The following is a 24,375-nucleotide window of genomic DNA, read 5'->3' on the forward strand; positions in this document are numbered from 1 at the left end:
TCAGAGATTTCATGGTCTCTTCTAGCCTGGCTAACGTCAGACCTCTTTCTCATTGAGACGTGGTCTGTAAATTTTTTCGTATTTGAGGCGTGGTTTACGAATGCCCAGAGCTGTTTATTGGGCGCTACGAATGTCTATCAAATGCGCCTGTACGTAGCTCATAGCCAACCGTTTCAATTATACCAGATGACGTATGTAGAGCGACAGAAATTCGAAAACTACTTAGAACACTATCTAAGGCTGCATCGAAAGGTAACTTCGCGTCTGCTGCCATGTTGGACCCATAGATATAAACAAACTGCTTCGGTGTGTCGCATAGACGTCGTCATTGTCTTGCTGCTCCCTCCCCGTTCTGTGATTGGTTCCCTTTTTCAGGGGAAAATCTGGTCCATGGTATCCAGGCTGCCTAGCAGCGTGAATAAAATCGCGCTGCGTGCAAGGCAGCATGGGGAAACCCAGGCTGGGTCTCTTCAGAGATACAGTCCTCAGTTTCCAATTCAGGTTCATCTATGACATATCTATGAAGGGTTGTCAAAGCTACTGTGACAATTAAAGAACTTGAGTGATATGAACATCAGATATGGTTTGATGTAGCTTTGTTTCATGATCAAAGTCTACCCAAACTGCGCAGATATGTTTTCGTGCCCCTTTCTTGTCTATTAAAGAGTGTGCTTTAAACTGCTTTTCACTTTTCAATTGAAACCCTCAGGGAAGGCAAAGGGTGAAAGCAAAAAAAGTGATGAAACATAACAGACATTATTCTTTATGTCTAATTATTACATGGCTTGGTTGAATTCCAATGTAGAATGCGGTCTGTTATTTCTTGATAACAGACCGCTGCGAAGTATAACACACCGTTGCCATGAAAAACAGAGCGTTGCTATGGACGCGGAACAGACTATTTTCTTTAGCGGAAACAATATAATCATTTTTAAATCAATAAGCTCCTTTTAAAATCAATAATTTGTGTCAAATTATTGATTTATTTGGTAGGTAGCCGTGTAATAAGTGGGAAAATGTAGAACGAGGCGGTTGTTATAGAGAATACAACCCCTTCAGGCTGATTCAAGAATTCCTAATCAGCCTGTTGGGGTTGTATTCGCTATAACAAGCGCCTGGCTCTACATTATCCCTTACATAAAATAAGTGACTTGAAAAAAACAAAAGGACTCCAAACCTGACCCTGAATCGATCGCTGACTGATGACTGTGCTTTTGAAGTTTTACAGTATGCCACAAACTAAATATTTTGATATTCATGTCACAAAAAGAAAGATGAAATTAAGCAGAAGTTATAAATGTTGATGGAGCAGAATGTCTGGTCAGCTTAAATAAATCATAAATGTTTTATCCGGTGCTATCTTAAGCTCACAGAAACAGCACACACAGGTGTAGCATGTGTCACTGCCTCTATTCAAAAAGCTGTTGTGATTACATTCAGGAGTTTTAAAGTACATTCATTCTATCAAACTCTATGAATTGGTGAATATTTAGTTAAATCTCGGTCATTCTTTTCTTTTAAAAGCATTCAGCACTGCTCTCTATATGGTACATATTGACCTTGAAATTTGATTACCTGTGCTTCTGCACACATTATTTTCTTTTTTCTATTTTCTTTCAAGTGGATATTAAATTGATTGTGTATGACATTTTAGATGGATGTATACTAGGTTGGGCTCAATGTGTCTCTTTTTGTTTGGTATTGGCTCAAGGGTATGTAATCTCAGCTGACATCATGTAGGGTGTCTGGAAGAGCGCAGTACCATCTGTTCCTCTGACAGAACATACATCCTCTGGACTGAAATTCATGCAATACATCCCACACTGATTTTAGATCTGAATATTCCAATAATATCACAGTATAAGGTGTTTTGTTGTCTGGTTAAAGACACACACATGCATACGCACGCACGCACGCACGCACGCATGCACACAGCTATCCAAATGGAGACATTCCATAGACTTCTATTGTTTGTATATACAGCTAGTTATACCAGTGTTTCTCAACCGGTGGGTCAAGACCAAAAAGTGGGTCACAAGAGTGTGTAGTCAAAGAAACATCAACAACAAAAATGTTAAATGTTTTTCTGATGCAACACTTATTTTGAAAGACGTATGTGAAAGCTGCCGACTCTTCAGTCAGACACAGTTTGAGTAAACTGAGAAAAGTGTGTTGTCCTGATTCAGTATTTGCTGTAGATGAGGTGATGTTTTCAGACTATGGGCCCTATCATACACTCGGCGCAATGGAGCACCAAGCGTGACGCAAGGGTTTTTTGCTAGTTTCAGCCTGACGCAGTCATCATTTTACACACACAGGGACACGCGCAGCAGCACACAAACTAGCCAAAAATGTGAAATAAAAGGATTACAATGTAAAAGATTAATATTGTGTACTTAAAGATATGGTGGAATCCGGCTTGTCCCGTAGATGGTCTGCTCTCGCGCTTTAACCTTCCGCACAAATTCTTAAAAATTTGGTCGAGGCTTAATGACCTTGGGAAAATGTCCTATGGCCAAACCAATTGAGAACCACTGCTATATACACACACACACACTGCTGAAATACATAAATTATATATACACACATACAGTGACAAATGTTCTGACAGGTTGCTCAGTCCTGATTTATTACTGGGCGCCATGGCAACAGTCTGACCCAAGGTTTTTAATATCTTCCCTTTGCACGGACACACTCACTACACTTTGACAGAGGATCCGCCTTCAATCATTTAACTTTAACTTCAACCTCAGCCGTCCAGTCGTAGTTGCAGATCCAGAGTTACAACAATAGAAGTTAGAAAGTGTACCTATAGTACACTACTAGCATTGTGAACGAAGTGCACATGAAGTTAACACATTGTCAACACTGCCATAAAGGCAGTAGTACAGTAGTTTGTCTCTATTATAGAGAGTGCACAAGATGTCTTCAAGTTCCAGGTACAGAACTAACATTCAAGATGATGACTGGCAGACTCTGCATAACCTTTCACTTCCTCTGGCACAAAAATTACTTGACACTTTCTGCCATGCCACAAACACTTTAGTCCTCTCCAGGGCATTTAGCCACCATTAGAGAAATCTTTTTTTTTTTTTTTTTTTTTTCAGTTTCATCTACTGCTCTAAATCCAATATTATCTACTGTTCTGAAATGGCTTCAACCTAGTCTCACAAGACAGTTAATAGTATTCCACTATCATGCAACAGAACAAGGAGTGTGTTGTCTAACATCATGAAAAGTATCATTGAAAGTAATCTAATCTCACAGGCTTCACTTACCCTCCATGGCGTGATGGGAAATAAGTAATGTTATTGATTTGTCATTATTTACTTAATTGGAAATAGTGCACAAATTGTATGAACTACTTTTATTGTGCTTTTTGTCCTTTTTTGGAGCTTGAATGTCACCAATTACTTTCATTTTATGAAAAAGAGCAGCTCTGAAATTTTACTAAAGGTGTGATTTAAAATTCCACGAATCAAAGAAAGGCTTGCAGGTTTATATTATATCAAACATTTGCGGTTGGTACGTTTTTTCAGTTCTTCTTCTGAATGTTCATAAAAGATGCATTTATGTGATCAAAAAACTTTAAAACAGTAATATTGTGAAAATATAATTAAATTTAAAAGAATTTGTTAAATTTGTTTTAAAATGTAATTTATTCATGTGATAAGCTGAATTTTCAGCGACAAATCATCAGAAATCATTCTATGTTGAGTTGGTGCTCAAGAAACATTTCTATATATTATAACAGTGAAAACAGTTATGCTGATATATATTTTTTGTGGATATTGATAAAAAATCAGGATTTTTCTTGATGAATACAAAGTTAAAAAGATTTTTTAAATATATATATATATTTGTAACAATATAAAAGTCTTTACTGTAACATTTGATCAATTTAATGCATCTGTGCTAAAAAAATGTAATTTATAAAATATGTATTGATAAAAGAATTTCTTAATTTTTAATATTATATTATATTATGGTTCAATGAAAGCAAGGAAATCTGATCTTTTTACAAAAATGTTCAAATGATCAGCATCACAAATTTGTTTGCATTTGTAACTTTGATTAGTGAATAGTGCAGAATCTTAAATATTTTTTTTACATTAGTCTGATGTCTTAATGGAATGAAAATCTCTTACATGTTTAAAAAGAAACATGAGGGTCAGTCAAAGATGCCAAAATGTTAGTTTCTGGGTGAACTGTTCCCTTAAAATGCCAGAAAGTGCCTCTTGTTTGCTACCTCAGAAATGGGCTGTGGAGACTGTGTCTGTCTGTGTCTCAGTCTGTGTTAGAGAGAAGGGAGAGACACTGTGATTTGACTGGACATTAGCTGCCCGTCAAAAGACTCAAGACGAAATGGCACACTGACGTTAACTAAAAAACTGAGGGGAATGCCACCTTTGAACCACATTAACACAGTAATTGAATTCTTGATAGGCAATGGCATGTCACCATACTAAACTCAAAGTTGAGAAAATTAAAGTTGATGAGTCTCTCCTTTCTCTTCCAGCAGTGTTTCATGTTAGCACACAGCTAACTGGCTCCATTCTCAGCCTGTTTGGGTTTGTTCACACAGAACGCATTTTTGCTTTGAAAAACGCAAGACATGCATGGGCTGTGGAATGGGGAAAAAATGCAAGGTGTCGAGATGTGTTTTTTAAAAGAGCTTGAGCGCTGCGTTTTTAGAACGCTGTGCCACGACTGAGATGCTGCAAAAGACGCAATACTCTCCAAAAAAATAGTGCGTTTACATAGAAAAACTATGGAAAAGTAACGTATTGGAATGGAAAAATGTGTTCTGTGTGAACGGTCCCTTATTTTATTACTGCAGCCACCTCCACCTGCCACATTCCATCACATCATCACAGTCGTCATGGAAATAAGCCTGCATTGCGCTCAAACACATTGCAATAGTGAGTTGAGTTGAGTTCAGCTCTATCTCTGCATGCAGTATTGATCACCATGGTGACATTACAAACAATTCAAATTTCTAAGTATATAAGTATATCATGAAACAAATGACAAAGTGAATCATTTACAAACTTAAAATAAATTTTCAAGAAATGAAAGAAAATCTAAAGAATAAATCCACTCAAATAGGGTTGCAAAGGGGCGAAAAATTTCCGGAAAGTTTCCGGTAAGTTTCCATGGGAAGTTAAGCTGGGGAATTTTGGAAATATTCATTACCACGGCAACCGCTTGCGCGTCCACTCTGAAAGTAACTGTACACATAAGAGACGGATAGATACATTATTTAAGGTTATTTCTATTCGTTAGAATATTGATATATGAACTTGTCGCCAAGTAAGCAAGTAAGCCCCGTTGCGAGCATGTGTGTCTCTCTAAACTTTCAGTGTGCTGCACTGCTCTAGTTGACTTCTGCGCCTTCCCCCCTGAAAATATCACGTTAATTTTGAAAACGTAATTCCTTTTGTGGATCCTCTTGGTCTTTCTTCATGTTTCTTTGACAAATATCAGTGTCTCAGTCTCATGCACGCTGCACATGAGTTAACCACGCGATAACGGTATATACCGTCATAACGCCCAGCCCTACTTATGTGGTAAAGTTATGCTAGCTTATTTAGCATCTAACTTATCAGCTTGCTATCTACTAGATGAATACATTTGTATGTGATATTTGCAATTTAAACATTTAATAAATATATTTCCCATAATATCATCAAAACTTAAAGACTTTGTTTAATCCACAGACTCAAATGTGTGCCTTCAATAGTCTTGTGCTTTGGGCTTCTGTACATGTGATGGAGGCATGCACAGTGCCAGTAGGGGGTGTGGTCTCAATAGCCATGCAGTAAGCAGTGTGTTATGTGCATGCGATTGAGGAATGGCATGGATATTCAAGTGTATTTGAATGGCATCTGTTTGTTTTAGTCAAGATTATGCTAAAATATACTTTTCTCAACTATATTTAAGTTCCCTATGAAGAGCCAACCTTCAACTTTGAAAATTCCCAATTTATTCCTGTTTATTCCCATAAATTCCTGTTAATTCCCTTAAATTCCCATTAATTCCCATGGAAAGTTTAAATCTTTGAAAATTCCCAGAAATTTGCAACCCTACACTCAAATGACTTCTAAGTGCATAAGTTGCAAATTCCTCATATGATAGCAGATTGGATTAGATTAGATTTAACTTTAAGTACAACAATGAAATTATCAAATTAGAACTGCAAATTGTACTATATCATATAAAAATATTAGGTATATAGTAAAACGCAAATGAAACATGACTTACAAATGTTAGTATCATGGAAATGAACACTGCAGTGCAGAATACCTGTTATAATGTGGTTCAGTAAAACATGTTTTATTTTAAAATAAATTCAAACTTTTACTTAGCAATGCAATAAAAATGACAAGTTAACAAGAGTTAAGACATTTACATTGTTACAAAAGAGTTCTATTTCTATTCTAATAAGTCCGGTTCTTTTAAACTTTCTATTCATCCAAGAATAATGAAATAGTGTATCACAGTTTCCACAAAAAAGTTAAGCAGCACAACTGTTTTCAACAGAACAATAGGAAATGTTTCTTCAGCAGCAAATCAGTATATTAGAAAGATTTCTGAAGGATCGTGTGACACTGAAGATGGGAGAAAAATATAAAATAACTTTTAAAATGCAAAAGCAGCCGTTTAAAATGGTATTTTTTCATAATATTACTGTTTTTACTGTAGTATAGAGAGCATAAGAGACTTAAGCCTGTTTTATACTTCTGCGTCGAACTGCCGCCGTAGCTACGTCGTAGGCTGTGTGTAGCGCGCGTACCCTACGGCGTACCCTGACGTGCACCTCTCCAAAAATGTAACAACGCGTCAATTCTATGCGGACACAAGCGCGGTGATTGGTCTGCCAGAACCCCTCCCTCGGGGTTTCACATGCTCCCTAGGTGCGCGTCAACGCGGACAACAACGCAGAAGTATAAATTAAAACCAACACGTTGCCTACGGCGTAGAGGCTCCGGTATGGAGCGAATTATGTGCCATAATTTAACAAACAAATCCAGCATTTTGCAAACAAACTCAATCTACTTCGCAAAGGAAAACTCGACTCGCAAACAAACTCAATCTACTTCGCAAAGGAAAACTAAACTCGCAAACAAACTCAATCTACTTAACAAAGGAAAACTCGACTCGCAAACAAACTCGATCCGCTTTGCAAAGGAAATCTCGACTCGCAAACAAACAGAAAGCAATGTGCAAGCACAAAGGTCACAAATGCGCCCAGGCAGATTTTCTCACAAATGCGCCCAGGCAGATTTTCTCACAAATGCGCCCAGGCAGATTTTCTCACAAATGCAGTTGAGCAACTTCCTCCTCTAAAACAGTAGATGGCGCTAAACTATAGGCTAATTTAGCGCTAGTCTCCCGGGAGAAGCACTGATTTGAAACTTGCCTTTGCCTACTACAGCTGAGGAAAATGACCGGTGAACGGGTGTGTTTCTGTCTTATTTGATCTAAAATGAACTTTTTTGAGGTTTTCTTTTGCCAAACGTTTATTGCATATCTAGACAGAAATCCACATTAGCACTTAGTACTTCACTCTCTCTAGGATCGGGGAATCTATAAGCTGAAAGCTCTGCCATCTTGTTGCTTTTTGTCATTTTTTTCTGCATCGGACTCATGCGAAATTACTAAATTAGTGATTATGTCTACACTTGAACGAATCTATTTCTTTCGTTCTCCATAAATTAATGAGAACATTTCATTTAATTGAAAGGAGGCTCCCACTTATTTATTTATTTAGTTAGTTGGAATTCAGTCAGAATAACAGTTAATGTAATAAAATAATTAATGGAAAAAATATATATATATATACAATTGTTTCTTATCTTGCCTGTGACGTAGCCTATGCAGTGCCCAAATTATTATTTTGGACACACAAATGAAACCCGCCTCTCAATTAAATGAAATGTTCTCATTCATTTATGGAGAACGAAAGAAATAGATTCGATCATAAGAAGTGCTACTAAGTGCTAATGTGGATTTCTGTCTAGATATGCAATAAACGTTTGGCAAGAGAAAACCTCAAAAAGGTTAATTATAGATCAAATAAGACAGAAACACACCCGTTCACCGGTCATTTTCCTCAGCTGTAGTAGGCAAAGGCAAGTTTCAAATCAGTGCTTCTCCCGGGAGACTAGCGCTAAATTAGCCTATAGTTTAGCGCCATCTACTGTTTTAGAGGAGGAAGTTGCTCAACTGCATTTGTGAGAAAATCTGCCTGGGCGCATTTGTGAGAAAATCTGCCTGGGCGCATTTGTGAGAAAATCTGCCTGCACGTATTTGTGACCTTTGTGCTTGCACATTGCTTTCTGTTTGTTTGCGAGTCGAGATTTCCTTTGCAAAGCGGATCGAGTTTGTTTGCGAGTCGAGTTTTCCTTTGCGAAGTAGATTGAGTTTGTTTGCAAAATGCTGGATTTGTTTGTTAAATTATGGCACATAATTCGCTCCATACTCCGGCGTAGGTCCGACGCAGAAGTATAATGAGGCCTTTATTTCAAACAACTTCTTCAACTGTGCCAACCCAAAAATTAGTGTATAAGTAATTTATATTTAAGCAATACATACAGTGTCCTCAAAAGTATAGACATGTGGACTCCTAAGCTACACTTAAAAATTAGAAAATTCATTGCATTAGATAAAATATAAAACTAAAGTGTAGCCTATCTGCAAACAGATAAACAATCAGGTTCTGTTTGTAATTGTAACTGTAATGTCTCTTGTTTCTAAATCTGTTGTTTCAATGCCTCCTAAGACTAAGAGCTGTAAATATGTATGCATAACCTGGTCTTTGCTGAGATGAAAACTACAGAGGCAAGTTATTATTGAAGAAAATCAAGGAAAAAAATGACCTCCCTTCGGGATGCACACAGTTAGAGAGAGGAAAATGACTAGGGAGAAAGCGACTGAGCTGTATTTACCCTGAGCTCCCACGTCTCTGAAGAACTAGTGAAGCATAAAATGTCCATTTCATACAAACGTTTAATTCGTTTAATAGCATGTTTCTCTGATCTTTTGGCTGTGGTGAAGCATTTGACAAAGAAATTTCATTTTTAAGAAAGTGATTTTAGACAGGCCAGGTCCCATCCGTATGTTTTTACTAATGTTAGGGCCGATGACTATAAATTCAAGCTTTGTATTGACTAAGTGGAAGTGTTTCAAACAAGAGTGCAACAAGCTATACTACAGTCAAGTTATGAAAAAAGCAATTTTCTGGCTAAGTAACCTGCTAGTAACAAAACAAGTAACAAAAAGTAACTAACTACATAACTACACTTTTTAAATATACAAACTAAGCGATTATGACATTTATTTTTCAAAGCGATAGTATTAAACTTCATAACTGCTTTCTATTTTAAGACATTTTAAAATGTGATTTTTTCCTTTGATGGCAAAAAAACATTTCCAGCAGTCTTGAGTCACGCGATCCTTCAGATATTATTCTAATATGCTGATTTGTTACTTAAGAAACATCTCTTATTATTATCAATGTTGAAAACAGTTATATTAATAACTTATAAGCTATTAATATAATATAAATATTAATATAATCTTTATATTTTTGTGGAAACTGATACAGTTTTCAAGATTCTTTTATGAATTGAAAGTTAACAAGAACAGTATTTATTTTAAATTAATTGTATATTAAATTGATCAAAAGTAACAGATATATTTATAATTTAATATATATATATATATATATATATATATATATATATATATATATATATTAAATTATAAATATATCTGTTACTTTTGATCAATTTAATATACCCTTGGAAAAAAGTATAAAAAAAAAATTTGAACTAACCTCAAACTTGTAGTGTATATGTGTATATGTTTCCACTTAATACCATATATAATAATAATACGCTATGCTCAGTTATACAGTATAATTGAGTCAAAACATGGTTATGAACAGTAGCATCTATATCTAAATCTCAAATGGAGAGATTTAAATGGATGGTGAAAATATATTTTTGTCAACAAGTTAATTCACATTCACTAAAAATAATAACACTTCCCAACACTACAGTACATCGAATTTTTCCTCAAATAACTCAGCCCTGTGGACAAATAGGCTACATATCAGTGAAATAGCGTTTTGTCTCACTGTACAGGTATTACTTCATAAAGGATGGAAGAAAGAAGCTTGTTGTATGCTAAAGAAAAATGTAGAAAATTTGTAATAGTTAAGTTTAAGTTAATGCTAGTTATCATAGTTAAGCGGCATTACTTTGACCTAGTTATTCCCCAACACTGTCAGGGTGAGATCATTTTAGGGCAAGCCTTCTCTAAACAATGTGTTATTTTTACATTGCTTCTTTACCTCTCTTTCACACAAATACAAGGGGCTGCTCTCAAAGAATCCGTCAGACTTTATTCCCAGAAGTCTAAAGTGGGAATAAAGGCTCCCTCCTTGTTTTTCAGAGAATCTCTTTAATGAAACTGTCAACTTCGATTCACACTCTGGTGAGTGAAACAGCCTTGTTAAGCAGCTTAATAAAATCGTGTGAGAAAGAATGAGAGTGAGAGAACTCACCTCTTATCTGCCAGATCTGTTTTATTTCCCACCAGCATTATGATGACATCACTTCCTCTCTCCGTTCTCACATCATCGATCCATTTGGTAGTTTGTTGGAATGAATTCACATCTTTATAGAAAAAAAACAGAGAATGAATTCACATCTTTAGAAAAACAGAAACAGAGAGTGGTAAGTAGGGAAAACAGTGAAATAATCTAGGTTGCGATTGATATTTTCTGTTTAATGCGTTAAAAAGAATTACCACAACTAATGCTGTTTTCGTTTTTTCAATTCCTTAAATATATCCTATGCTTTACCACGTCTTTTAAAGTGTTATGTTATAAATGTTTTTTAAAGATTAACTTTAAGTGAGCATTAGATGATGACAAAAGTTAATATAAATATACAAATAACGAAAATGAACATGCAAAGTTACTGTAAATATCCAATATTAGCCATGTTTAATTTTTTTTTAATTCCTAATTTTGTTTTAGAGGTCTCCTACATCAGGTTTAAATCATAGACTGTAAAAAATATGGACAAAGCGTCTGTGACGTCACCCATAGACTTTCTGAAGAACGGGTTTGAAGCATAGACTGTAAAAAAAGATGGACGACGTCCCTTCGCTCTCTTCCATTGATGAGAACTGAAGCCGCCAGCGTCCCGATATGGCGCTGACATATTGGAACTTGAGTCTGCGCAGTAGCGATCTCGGGACCAGACCTGCGCAGTAGCGAGCAGGAAGTAAGGCCGCGAAATCAGCGCTCCGCCCTCACTCTCGCAGAATACACTCAGTGAGAGTGGATTCTGCACACTTTTTTAAAAATTGATTGCAGTACGACAAGAGGCTTGTTAAAATAAATTAAATACAATCTCCTCAGTCCTCCGAAGATCCCGAAAAAAATGTCCGTTGGTGCTTCAGTGACTACTTTGCTCAGAGAACCTGTCAATCACAGCTGTCAATCATGACGTTACACCACCGCATCACGTAACTAACTAAAAAACAACTTATTTTTGAAACAGACACTTGAACTTACATCAGCGTGATAAAAACGACAGCAAATGAAAGAAACCGCATTTGGAAAAAAGATATTTGAAGTGTAATTTAATTGTTTAGTTGGTCTCACGTCCCGTTGAATAACACAGGGAGGCGGGGCTTATGACCTATACTAGGATCAGTCACCGGGGGGCGATCGAGACGTTTTGGCTTCACTTTTCAGGGCTTGTGCGGCACGCTTGGTTTGAAGCATAGACTGTAAAAAAAGATGGACGACGCCCCTTCGCTCTCTTCCATTGGCGAGAACTGGAACTTGAGTCTGCGCAGTAGCGATTTCGGGACCAGACCTGCGCAGTAGTGAGCAGGAAGTAAAGCCGCGAAATCAACGCTCCACCAGAGCTCCACCCTCACTCTCGCAGGGAAAGTGCATTCTGCACACTTTTTTAAAAAATTGATTGCAGTACGACAAGAGGTTTGTTAAAATAAAGTAAATACAATCTCCTCAGTCCTCCGAAGATCCCGAAAAAAATGTCCGTTGGTGCTTCAGTGACTACTCCGCTCGGAGAACCTGTCAATCACAGCTGTCAATCATGACGTTACAACACCGCATCACGTAACTAACTAAAAACCAACTTATTTTGGAAACAGATACTAGAACTTACATCAGCGTGATAAAAACGACAGCAAATGAAAGAAACCACCTTTGGAAAAAAGATATTTGAAGTGTAATTTAATTGTTTAGTTGGTCTCGCGTCCCGTTGAATAACATGGGGAGGCGGGGCTTATGACCTATACTAGGACCAGTCACCGGGGGGCGATCGAGACGTTTTGGCTTCACTTTTCAGGGCTTGTGCGGCACGCTTGGTTTGAAGCCATTTATGGGGGGTATGGGCGGCGCCATCTTGGAAAATCTTGGGAAATGCTAACCCCGCCCACCTTCTAACGCAGCGCGCGTCACTCAGCTCACTCTGCTACTCCGGTTATATTTCAGGCAATGAACTATTTTTTTACAGTCTATGGCAACGAAATATGTTATAAAACACCATACTAACTCTTTTCGTTTTCATTTAAAGAAATCTTAAACATTATAGCCACAAATGTGGTTCAGGCAACGCATATTGATTATATTCAACTGCACATAACGTTTGCCTATTTATGAAAAACAAAACAAAATATAACACAAATCTGCCTCTTTTCATTTTAAATATAATATAAAAATATTAAACATTTTATGGTCCAGGCAATATGTGCATTTGTACTAAACAACAGATTTTGCAGTAAACAACATTACATATCATCTTCGTTGTATTAAAATGACAAAACTCAACCCAGTCTCTTTTTGTTAAATTTCAGTTTTATCAATGTTAGCCATTATAAAAGTATAAGTAAAAGGTATAAGAAGCTATACAAATAAAGCAAACAATTCAATCAAACATACAAAGTCAGCGCGAGTTTAACCATACATTGGTAAAGTTAAATAGCTTATAAAGTTATGAAACTTCCCCTCAGCCAAAACGATTGCCCAGGGAAAAAAATATAGATTCACGAGACCAAAAATCGCCCATTAGATATACACAAGACGAATTATATCTCATGTTTAACCACTACAGAAGCCTCAGAACGTCAAGCCGATGAAAGACCGTTCCAGGCGGGGTACATCTCGCCGAGCACCCGGTCATCGCTGGATCAACTGGATAAAATTTTCATAAATCTTTAAATAAACCACAGATTTGAGCTTTAAACAACTACATTCTCGCCTGAAAAACTCTTAAAACTACATTTCATGATACAGAAACAGTAGTATTATATGTCAACTGTATTAAAAAATGGCGCTTCTTATGTTGTCATTCTCCGTGGCGCTGCCTTTCAGCTGTCAATCAAGCTGTCAATCAAAGTTAACCACGCCCTTATTGTCATATATTTTATATCTAAATACGATCTAAACTAACGAGTTAGAAAAAAAATCACTACCCTCGCCGTTGTCAGGCACTCGGAACCTATCGAAAAATACAATAAAAGTCCATGGGACCAACCTGTAAAGACATGAATTTATGCTCTGAAAACGGACATTTTAACATGGGGGCTATGGACATTTGCTCCCTTTTGGGACCTTCCCCTAGCGGATTTTCGATGTATTGCAGTTTTTCGCACTTCCGGGTAGGCTTCATTTTTCAGATCAGAATGTTGCCGCTTGGTTTAAATGCATCAAAGGTCAAAAAAACACTTTGATTTATAATGTACATTGCACATCATGAGCGTCAAGTGTTTACATCACCATATTTCTCAAAGAGTCTGAAAACGACTCGTTCGAAGATTCAATCTCTCTAAGCCCCGCCTTTCCAAAAGACAACGTGAGTTAGCCGGAGACCTAACGTTACACATTATAAAACACAAAACTACATATTTTGAACACTCTATTTAAAATATACACATCAATAATCAATCATACTTATAGGTTGTGATTAAGTGCAAGTTGGTTTAAATAAAATGGCCACTGTTCCATCTGCGTTGACCTCGCCGAGATTTGAGAAGCTATTGTCAGTAAATTACGGGAATACAACAAAAGGTTATACTGCTGTTGTATCGGTGTGGTAATTTTAACCACTGACTCTTCACATCTTCATCCTTCGAATGTGTATACAGAGAGAATTTGCTTTTGCAGTGCAGAAAAAAGCATCTTGTCGAACCAGCTACAGTGTTTGAGGGTGGGTCAAAGTAGACGTTGTTCATGTCAGCCAATTGTAAAAAAAGATGGACGATGCCCCTTCACTCTCTTCCATCGGTGAAAAGTGAAGCCGACAAAGTCCTGATATGGCGGTGACATCTTGGGTAGATTTGGGACCTGATACTGAGCAGTAGTGAGCCGGAAGTGGAGCCACGATATCAAAGTCCCACCCTCACTCTCACAGAAACCGTTGATTGCAGAACAATACAATGTGAAATAAACAGTTATGAACATATAGAAATTAAAGCTGAAGCTCCAATCTCCTCCCGAAAATCCCCCAAAATGTCCGTTGGTGCGTCAGTGACTAATTAGTTTAGTGAAGCTGTCAATCACAGCTGTCAATCATGAAATCACATTCTCGTTTTTAATAACTAACAAAGACCAAACTTATTTAAAAAAACGAACTCTTAAACTTACATCAGCGTGATAAAAACTACCTAAAATGTCAGAAAACACCTTCGGAAAGAAATTATTTGAAGTGTAATTTAATTGTTTAGTTTCCATCGCGTCCATTAGACTTCATGGGGAGGGCGGGGTTTATGACCTATCCTGAGACCAGCCACCGGGGGGCGATCGCTTGGTGTCAGCCAATGAAGACTATAGGTTGGCATTATGCAAATTTGTTACATTGTTACGTATGAGGTAACGGAAGTAAGACTGGAATTACTGACGACTCGTTTTGGCAGTTCAGATCAGAATTGGTTCTTTCTCTTGAGAGAGAATAACTCCATTTATCGTGCACTTTGCTCTTTGAAACTTTGCAGACCTTTTACATTCACAAACAGCTATTACACTACATGAAAGGCAATATGAAAAATTGCTGAAAAAGCGTAATAGGGGCACTTCAAATAATAATAACTTATTAGCCCATAGAGGAAAAAAGACTGGCACAACTTTGTGTGTGTGTGTGTGTGTGTGTGTGTGTGTGTACCTACTTAACTATATTTTGGGGACAAATTTATACCCAGAAGTGACCAAAACCTGACAAAATCTCCAAAAACCTCCCTTTAGGAACGTCATCATTTTGTGTGATAGGTAGGTTTAGGGGTAGGGTTAGTGTAAGGGGATAGAATATACAGTTTGTACAGTATAAAAAACCTACTAAGGCAGCTAAGTAAACGTGTGTGTGTGTGTGTGTGTGTGTGTGTGTGTGTGTGTGTGTGTTTATTTATTGATTAAATTTATATGTAATTTCTCCTCATTTTAAAATACAATAAACATATTCTAGCTATTGTGCACCATAAATTAATATATACCAAAACTTTTCAACTACGATGGCAGCTGGGTAGAGGTTCTTATGGTTTTATTATGGCATTTATGCCTGCTCATGTGCAGCCTGACATCAGTGAACTTGCTTCTGCTTCAAGGTGAAACTGACTGCTTTACCTATAAAATCAGGGTTTATATTTTCTGGTCATATCAATACAGTCGTGTGCACCGCTAACTCTGGCTCTAGAAGTCACACTGGGGCTTATGGATAGATAAAACTGTCATATTTTTATTGTGAAAAATGACCAACAGCTGCTTCTTACATCTTCGGGGATGAATCTATCTGGTGATAGTGTTAAAGACAGACCTGTAACACATACTTTCCTGATAGAAAATGCATGTCATTGATCACATCTCAAAATGGCAAATCGGACAGATGTAATCATATTAACTGCTTTAAAAAAAAATCCTCTTGGAAATATATTATAGCTAAAGAAGGTTTGATCACTGAATTGTGTGTGTGTGTGTGTGTGTGTGTTACACTCACTTGTGATGTCATACACCACCACAGCTACAGTGGAGTCTCTTATATAGCTCGGGATAAGGCTCCTAAAACGTTCCTGGCCTGCAGTGTCCCACAACTGCAACCGAACCTGCAAGTCAGAGATCCCCAACTGAACAGTCAAATTATTTTGCCTCTCAAACACACATATACACACAATTACATAAACATACGCAGAGCCAAGCAAGAAGGTGGATCGATATGACCTCATAAAACCATACCAAACTGCCCCGTTGAAGGTCATGAAATCATTTCTGGGTTATAAACTCACAGAAATCTCTAGACGATACAATCCATTTTCTTAATACATGAGCTTCCAGCTATATGCTGAAACTGTCAGCAACCCAACTGGTATAATAAAAAAAAGCTTTTTGAGATTCAATATGGTGTTATTAAAACTTTTCTCATTTGACGCTGAATAGACAGAACACTAGTGCATTTGATTTACTGCTGCGTTAGAACATAGTAGACTGCTTACCGTTCTGTCCTCCAAATACATGGTTTTTGACAGGAAGTCGATTCCAATTGTCGCCTGTTATGACAGAAGAAAAACATCATGTAAGAACAAAATGAAATCAGATGCTGAAATTGAGTGGAAATACGGCTGTTTCTGTGCATGGCAAACATAAATGCGTTCTTGATATCATCCTGAGAATCCGAAAATGTGGTTTAGATTAGAACAGACAGCCGCTACGTTCTGCCTGTCAGTTTGATGAGGGTAATAACTGCTATACTGTACATGATAACTCTGTTCTGGGACCTGCCTCTCTTTATGATATATTACACATATTTACACTGTCAGAGTGTGAATCCTGACCATCAATTAAGAAAACAACATACATATATTAAAAAATAAATAATAATGATAATAAAAAACAAACAAAAAAACAATTATCTGATGAGGAACTAGTTAATAACAGATTACATTTATATCTGTTCCTCACATAAAAATTAGGGACGGGCAATAAATCAGTACCATATTGTTTATTTGCCAATTTTAACCATTATTTTATGTAGGCCTATCGCTGTTGGTCTATACTGGATGAATATTGGCTAATATTGGATATTTACAGTAATATTTTAATTTACAGTCAAATTACAGTGTTCATTTTCATTATTTGTACATTTATATTACTTTTGTCATAATCTAATGCTCTCTTAAAGGTAATCTTTATAAAACATTAATAACAACACTATTGTTAAGCAAACCTCAAACTGAATATCCATTTTTTTCATTCTGTACATTAAGTTTCTTTTTGCCTAAATTCACTCATTTCACTTATTTAAATTCACTCATTTCCAATTAATTACATTGATGGTATTTGTTATGGAATTCTGTCCTTTTGGCACTCGACAGCCCCTGTAATGAAGCATTTGAATAATTCTTCTAAATAACTTAATTTGAGTAGCAGACAAATCGTACATGTTCTGAACAACATCAGGGTGAGAAATTAAAAATAAATAAAAATAAATCCCACAACAACAGACCCAGCAATTTCCTGAATACTGTTAGAATATTTGTTTTAATAGAATATTTGTTATTTTACTAGATATCCTCGTCCAACTATCACACATAATTGAAATGTATATGGGTTGCCAACAATATTGTAAGATAAAATGATGCATTGGCTCAGGTCACCTCACAACTGCAATGTTGAAATTACTTAAACACTGATGGCAAGAAAGTGCCTTCTGATGTTGAAAGCAAATTCATTCTCCACTGGTGCTTTTATTGCAATAGGAGTGCAGTCAATTGTGTCGATTACGTTTGTAAAACCAGCTAATGCTGAAAATTGCCTTTTGAGTGTAACTGTTGAATTCAACATAAAACATGTTTTTAAAACCATTTGTTCAATTCACTTCAGATGCCAAATGCCAACTATAGCAATTGTATGTACGCTTGTGAGAACATTTGCATAATGGTATGTGCACTAATAAGTTTGTTATTTATCATTCCAGATGTGTACGTAGCAAATTACATACAACTTTTTCGTATGAATTTTGTGTGCGCTTTTCTCCAGGAGACCCTGGTCTTCTCAGTTGTAGCAGAAGTTGATGGATCAATATAGGTCCACAGATCAGTGGGATCTGAGGAACACATCATGGACATCTGTAGTACAGAGGATTGGCCTTTTTATGTGTGATTCAGTTTGTCTGTGATAGTGTAAATTTTCTAGCACAAAAGAGCAGATCGGAAAGATAGTCAGCCTTTAGAAAGAAGCTTATGTAATGACCTGTCTCTGGCACACTTTCAAAGATTCAGTTTAAATTGATTATAGATTAGATATAATTTATTAGTCAAGTCAAATTTAGTTGTATAGCACTTTTCACAACACAAATTTTCAATGCAGCTTTACAGAAAACCATGATGTTGATGTTTATTGTATATTAATATCTTGGTGAAGGTGATTTCAACAAGTAACCTATAATTTTTCTATGATAAACAATCAAGCAGTTGAGATATGCTAACGTGAGTGTTTATATCTGGGTAAGGTTGGATATACTGTACAGTAGTCCAATAATTTGTTATTAATTATTAACTGATTAATTAATTCCAGTTATTAATTTACTTGATGATATTAATAATTATAAAACCAATGAAACCTGTTACTCCTGATTTGCTTGGCTGAGTTGTTATTTTTATTATATTTCAGTTTCCAAAGGACATTCATATGCCCACAATGCAACAAGCCCCTAAAGGCAAACATGATGGATAGCATGAAACCAATCACTCAGCTGTGCATATTTTAATTCACCTACAGAAAGCAGCAGTTTTGCATCATAACACCATTTTTTATGATATGGCCGATATGGCTGACTAAGGCTCATTCATATCAGCTGGACCAATAATTGACAAGGTTTCATACAAAACACAAATTCATTTGTTTGTGCATGTTTATCTGACCATGTGTGAGACTAAAAGGTGGATTGTCAGTGGACTGTTACTCTGTTTCTTTGTTGTGTTTTGTGCAAACCTGCTCCTCCCTCACCTATTTTACTCAAATTGTGAGCTTTCAGTCCGAATCAAATGTAATTGTAATGCTTTACTTCCAAAGATGTTGAAGATAGGCAGGGTAGTTCCAAATAGCAGCGAGGTTTATTTAATAAAGACAAACAGAGACCCAAAAGGGTTCAAACACAACGCAACAGCGTGCTAAGCACAACCAAGAACTGAATGAACTGAAGGACTTAAATAGACAGGATGAATGAATTCAATAATGAACAGGTGACAACTAATTATTCAATAACAATGTAAACAAATGAAGAGCGAAAGGGAATGGAACAGAGGGAACAGGTAACTGAAGAGAAACAAACTAAAAGTACATGAAAATTAAACTAAACAGACAGAATGTGACAGTAATAAGTGATGAAAAGTGCTGCAAAATAAAATAAAAAACAACTGTACTTGCTGTTGCTCTTCATTAGAGTCTGATTCATTTTCCAATGACTTTTATGAGCTGGTTCTTTTAGGTAAAGAGTTACAAATTCACAGTTTATCGGTCTGAATCATACTCTAAGTAATTAATCATTTATTGCATATGTCAGAGTGATTACTGAATAAACATTAGATATACTTACTAAACTGCAAGTCATCTTTACTCACTCGTACCCCAATAAATGAACTGAGAACTCACTTACTCTTATTATATGCACTCTTTATTATTACCATTAAGACCTTAATGATTTGAAACGCAAGTATCAAGCGCGAAACGCAAGTAACTTTGTGGGCGGATCTCGGGCGCTGTTGCTATTATACCGGCGGGATAAATGACTCTTGCGCCCGACGCAATCTAAAATGGGTTGGTCTGAAGTAGCTTCATTATTCATAGGTGTGGTTTGGGCGTAACGTGAAATAAACCAATCAGAGCGACATCTCACATTCCCTTTAAGAGCAGGCGCGCTTGTTCCATGGCGGATTGCTATTATAACGGTGGATTTGTCAGGCGCACGCCAGGAGCGGTTCACATCCGAGGAGACCGACGTTCTCGTCAGGGCCGTAAAAGACAGAGAAGTGACATTGTATGGGGATGGGAGAAACCCACCCAAATTAGCTTTGGTTAAACAGGCGTATAAAAATTTGGGTAAATGTGTAAGCTAGATTTATGCCTATTTTTTCACATCTTCATGGACACAACAATGATTTCCCTCGTGTGTTAATATTTTTCCTTGTAATAATGTATGATTTGCAAAAATGAAAACTGCTGCTTCTGTGTAGATTGTTGTGCACACGCTACATTGATTATGGCCAAGCATGCGCCCTTACAATAGCATATGAATAACATGCGCAACGCACCACTGACTTTAGACTAGGTTTTTCCTGGTCAGTGGTGGAATTGTTTTCTAAACCTGCAAAATAGCATCAGGGAACGTTTGCGCCGGAACACGCCTCCTCTTTTCGCTGCACCGCCCCCGGGAGTGCATGTTCATTCCCTAGTTTACCGGCGTGCGTCTGTGGAGAGAAAGTCCAAAATAAAGGTGCAAAATAGGAATGATACATGTGTCGGTGTACAATTCAATTGCGCTGGGTGCAAGATAGGGCCGCTAATGTCTTTCCAAACCTGACTTTCTTCCTTCTGTGTGACAAAATAAAAGAATATCTTCTTCTGTGTTGAAACTATGGAACTATATTCATTTCTATAAGAACAAAATTCTGGTTTGTGCTTAGTGCAGACTTTAAAGGATATATATAAAAAGGGGTTTCTGTGACAAAAATAAAAAGAAACCTCCTGTGTTAAACAGTGTCAAGATGAAAACCCAAAGGTGTTGAGCTTTTCAAGGAAAGAAGGCGAGAAAGAGAGAGGAAAAGTGACGCCGATGTTAAATATAGAAACTTGCACAGCTAGAGGAGTGCTCGCACAAAGAGATCCAGAATGAATTATTCATAAACATTTTAATTATTAAGCTTCACACACATCAGTTTTAAAACACAGAGCGTGGCTTCCAACACAGCTTCCCAAAAGCCTCAAGAAAAAAGGTGTTCTGATAAGAAAAGAAAAAATTTAATTCCTGTAGCTACTAAAATCCCTATAAATAAAGTGGAACTGGCAAATAAAACTGTGACAGACACACAAACAAAAGTTGTTGCTTTAGGTACCAAATGAGGACGCAGCTAATTACGAGTCTTCATTTATGCTTCCGATACACTGTTCAGACAATACTGACATACAGTCTGTGACCTAAATTATGCCCATTGAGAATATTAGACTATAATGAACATATGAATGTAAAAACACTATCAAAAAAGCAAGCATCAAAGCCGATCTCGCACAGCAGACAGAACATGCCCTTTAGACACAGTGCACCAGTAGTGGTGCCCCAAGGGAGGATGGCACGAGTTTGATTAGAATCGACCGCCAATTGAAACTCCACCAGAAGAGAAATTAGCCACACTAATCTGCTTCACAAAGCACCACCTTGAGTGAATGTCAGGCCGGATCCTGTTTATCTGTTTATCTTTCTATTTGCATTTAATCAAAGCATACATTTTAAGAATGCAACATGCCCCAGGTGAGCAGACTCAAAGCATGCTGGGAGCTTCGCTGCTTACAAAGTGCCTGTCTGTGATTGTACAGTCACACAATCCAAATCATATTACGAAGAATGGAATGCTGACCTGTATAGATGAACATTTGTCAAATTCAACAGAATCAAATCCTGTCCTATGATTAAGCTGGTACTTATCCATTGTTTTAGACCTTGGCGAGTTTTCCATTTGGCATCGATACCACTGTACCCTGAAGACAAATGACATGCAGTGTTCCACAGCATTTCATTAAGGCATATTGATTGGAATGTAACAGCTCAATGCGGGACATGAAGGTACAGTATGACGTCATTCAATCGGCTTGGTGAATAATCTGAGACATGTTAAGCGATCGCGTGGGCTAATGCTATGACATCTGGTCAATATCAGGAAGGCTTTAACGTGTTTACATTATACAGCTACATTTATTTCCTTTAACATGTGACAGGACTCTCAAGGCTACACTAATCATTTTCTTGGCAACACAGACAAGATGTCTGTGATGGTTTTTAGTGATCCAGGTCATCATAGAATGTCAGGTAAGATTTATTCAGAAGCATCTGGGCTTGTTTATCTATTTACTGAAGACAACTTCAATGCAGAAAAAACAGATGCTACTGAATAAATCTTGCCTGCAACAGCAAAATCAACTGAAGTCAACCATAATGTAAATCTCAGAATGCATTTTATACGTGTTGCAGACCTCGCCCTGGAGGCCAACTCAACATATGAGAATGCGTCTTTTTCAATAAGAGTGAGAGAGACAAGAGTTTGCTGTTAGTCAAGCGGTCCTCTGTGTTGTCAGATGAAGACGCGCCATGGTTGTCATGGCAACTCAAGCTCTAAACTGCCACCCAGAACTTAGAAAATGCAGCTCTATTCTCTCATTATAACACATTTTTGTAATAAATCTAAAATACATAAAAATATATGTGAATAATAGTACACATATATAGGACTCTCACATGCGTAGCAGGCCTTAACCTCAGAGTGCCACAAAAGAAACGAGTTACAAGATGGTGTCTCCACAAAGAACCATAGTACGGTGCATAGTAAGCAGCCATGGCACCAATTAGACCTTAAGCGTGGATGGGGATAGAAAAGAAAGAAAGAAAAAATATTGTGAAGGAACTCCAGCACAGAGCCAACTAAGTGAAGACTCTCCCCTTCAGGGCATAACGTTTCCTTGTGGAGGGAGCTCTAGAGTTTAGGATTCTAGAGTTCACGAGTTGGTCCCCCTCAGGGGCCAGATCCACAGTTCCACTTCTCTAGCCGGGGATGCTTGCGACAGAAGGTCCCTCCTAAATGGAATCTCCCAAGGGGAGCCATCCAGGAGAGACAGAACATCCGAGAAACAAACTCAGGCCGGCCAGAACGGGTTTACTAGCAGCAGACGAACCCCATCCTGGTGAATCCTCTCTAGAACTCCCAGGACCAGAGAAATCGGGGGAAATGCATACAGACGCAAGGCATCCAGCCCTAGTGGAGAACCAGAGCAGACAGAGGATGCCATTTCCAGAAGTCCACTTCCACCTGCCCAAACTCCTTCCAAATCAACTCCAGTAGCATAGTACTGGATCCTTGAATCGAGGTGGACAATAATCAAATTCTGTTCCCTATCTCTATAATCCCTATCTAAACCCATTGAGAAACATTTGACAGAAGCTTCCATGCTGACAAAAATTCTACTAAGGGAATCAGCCCCTTGAGACTGACCTCTAGTGCTCTCTGAGTAGTGTGTTGGTGCCCTGAAATGGATGACCGGCAGGGAACAACTGAGCGCTCTTTTCTGTTACCCTCCTCGGAGGGGGCAAGCCTCCCAGTGCCATAATGGGTTTAGGTTTAGACACTGAGCAATGGTCTCACTGGAACCGCTGCTCCCGAGGGTGCCAGGGGTAGTAGACCGATTTTCTGAGGGCACCACAGAGAGGTGGGCACACTTTGTGATGGTGTAGACCACTTCCCCTCGGAGGGGTCTCCCCTCAAAGGCCTGAACAAACTGGCATCAGAAGAACCTCTTTCCCAAAGCCTTTCTCGGGAGTATAACAGTCGTCAGATCCGTCATGGAGCAGTCGATGGTGCGGGCTGTCTCCTTGGTGATATGGAGAGACAAATCTGTGGCCAGACATAACTCTTTCACAGTGTCAGGCCCTGCCCCCTCACCATTGCCAGGTCTCTTAGCAGGTCAGCCTGGTATGCCTACAAGATGGCCATACGTCCCAGCCTAACACGCTGCCACATACGCTTAGTGGAAAACGGCATATTCCAGGACCTCAATTCCTCAGTGTTTAGTTTCGGAAAGAATAGCAGGCCCTGACGCAAAGGCTGTGATTTACTAAGGAAACGTTTGTCTAGCTTGCTTGTCTTGGAACTTTCTGCTTCTTGAACAGCCAATCTATGTTCAACTTGGCCATAGCACGAGTCACAACCTCCACTAGCTCCTCTTATGCAGGGAGAGACCTACTCAGAGCTATATAACGGCAACATCGGGCCCTCACTCGGGGCGGAAGAAGCCATGGAGTGTGCTTCCGGATCTCGAGTGAATGTGCTAGAGCCCGCAGAGAAAGGGGCAGGCCAGTCTCAAGCTCCTCTGCGAGCTCCATTTGCGACCCCTATGATCTGAGCCGCTGCACCGCATTGGCATTCCCACGAGGGAAATGAGCCTGACCACTTTCCTCAAAATGCAATCAGATACGTAGCACAAGCATATAACATAAATATCACGTGTATACCGACCAGTAAGACAACAAGAGCAAGGGGGAACAGAGTACTTAAACTGCTTTGTCGCCATGATAATATTAT

At 38.0% G+C, this 24,375-nt stretch overlaps 1 protein-coding gene across 1 annotated transcript in view; it reads right to left on the bottom strand.

Annotated features, from left to right (window-relative positions):
• Positions 1–24,375, bottom strand: part of rab6ba (RAB6B, member RAS oncogene family a) — a 50,250-nt gene that overhangs the window by 12,029 nt on the left and 13,846 nt on the right. The window contains exons 2-4 of the mRNA XM_081380618.1: positions 16,528–16,581; positions 16,035–16,140; positions 10,574–10,685 (exon numbers count right to left, since the gene is read on the bottom strand). Coding sequence (XP_081236744.1) covers positions 10,574–10,685; positions 16,035–16,140; positions 16,528–16,581 — 272 coding nt within the window. The remainder of the gene's footprint in view (positions 1–10,573; positions 10,686–16,034; positions 16,141–16,527; positions 16,582–24,375) is intronic.

The sequence above is a fragment of the Scardinius erythrophthalmus genome (genome assembly GCF_964197995.2).
Source record: "Scardinius erythrophthalmus genome assembly, chromosome: 12".
NCBI classification, from domain to species: Eukaryota; Metazoa; Chordata; class Actinopteri; order Cypriniformes; family Leuciscidae; genus Scardinius; species Scardinius erythrophthalmus.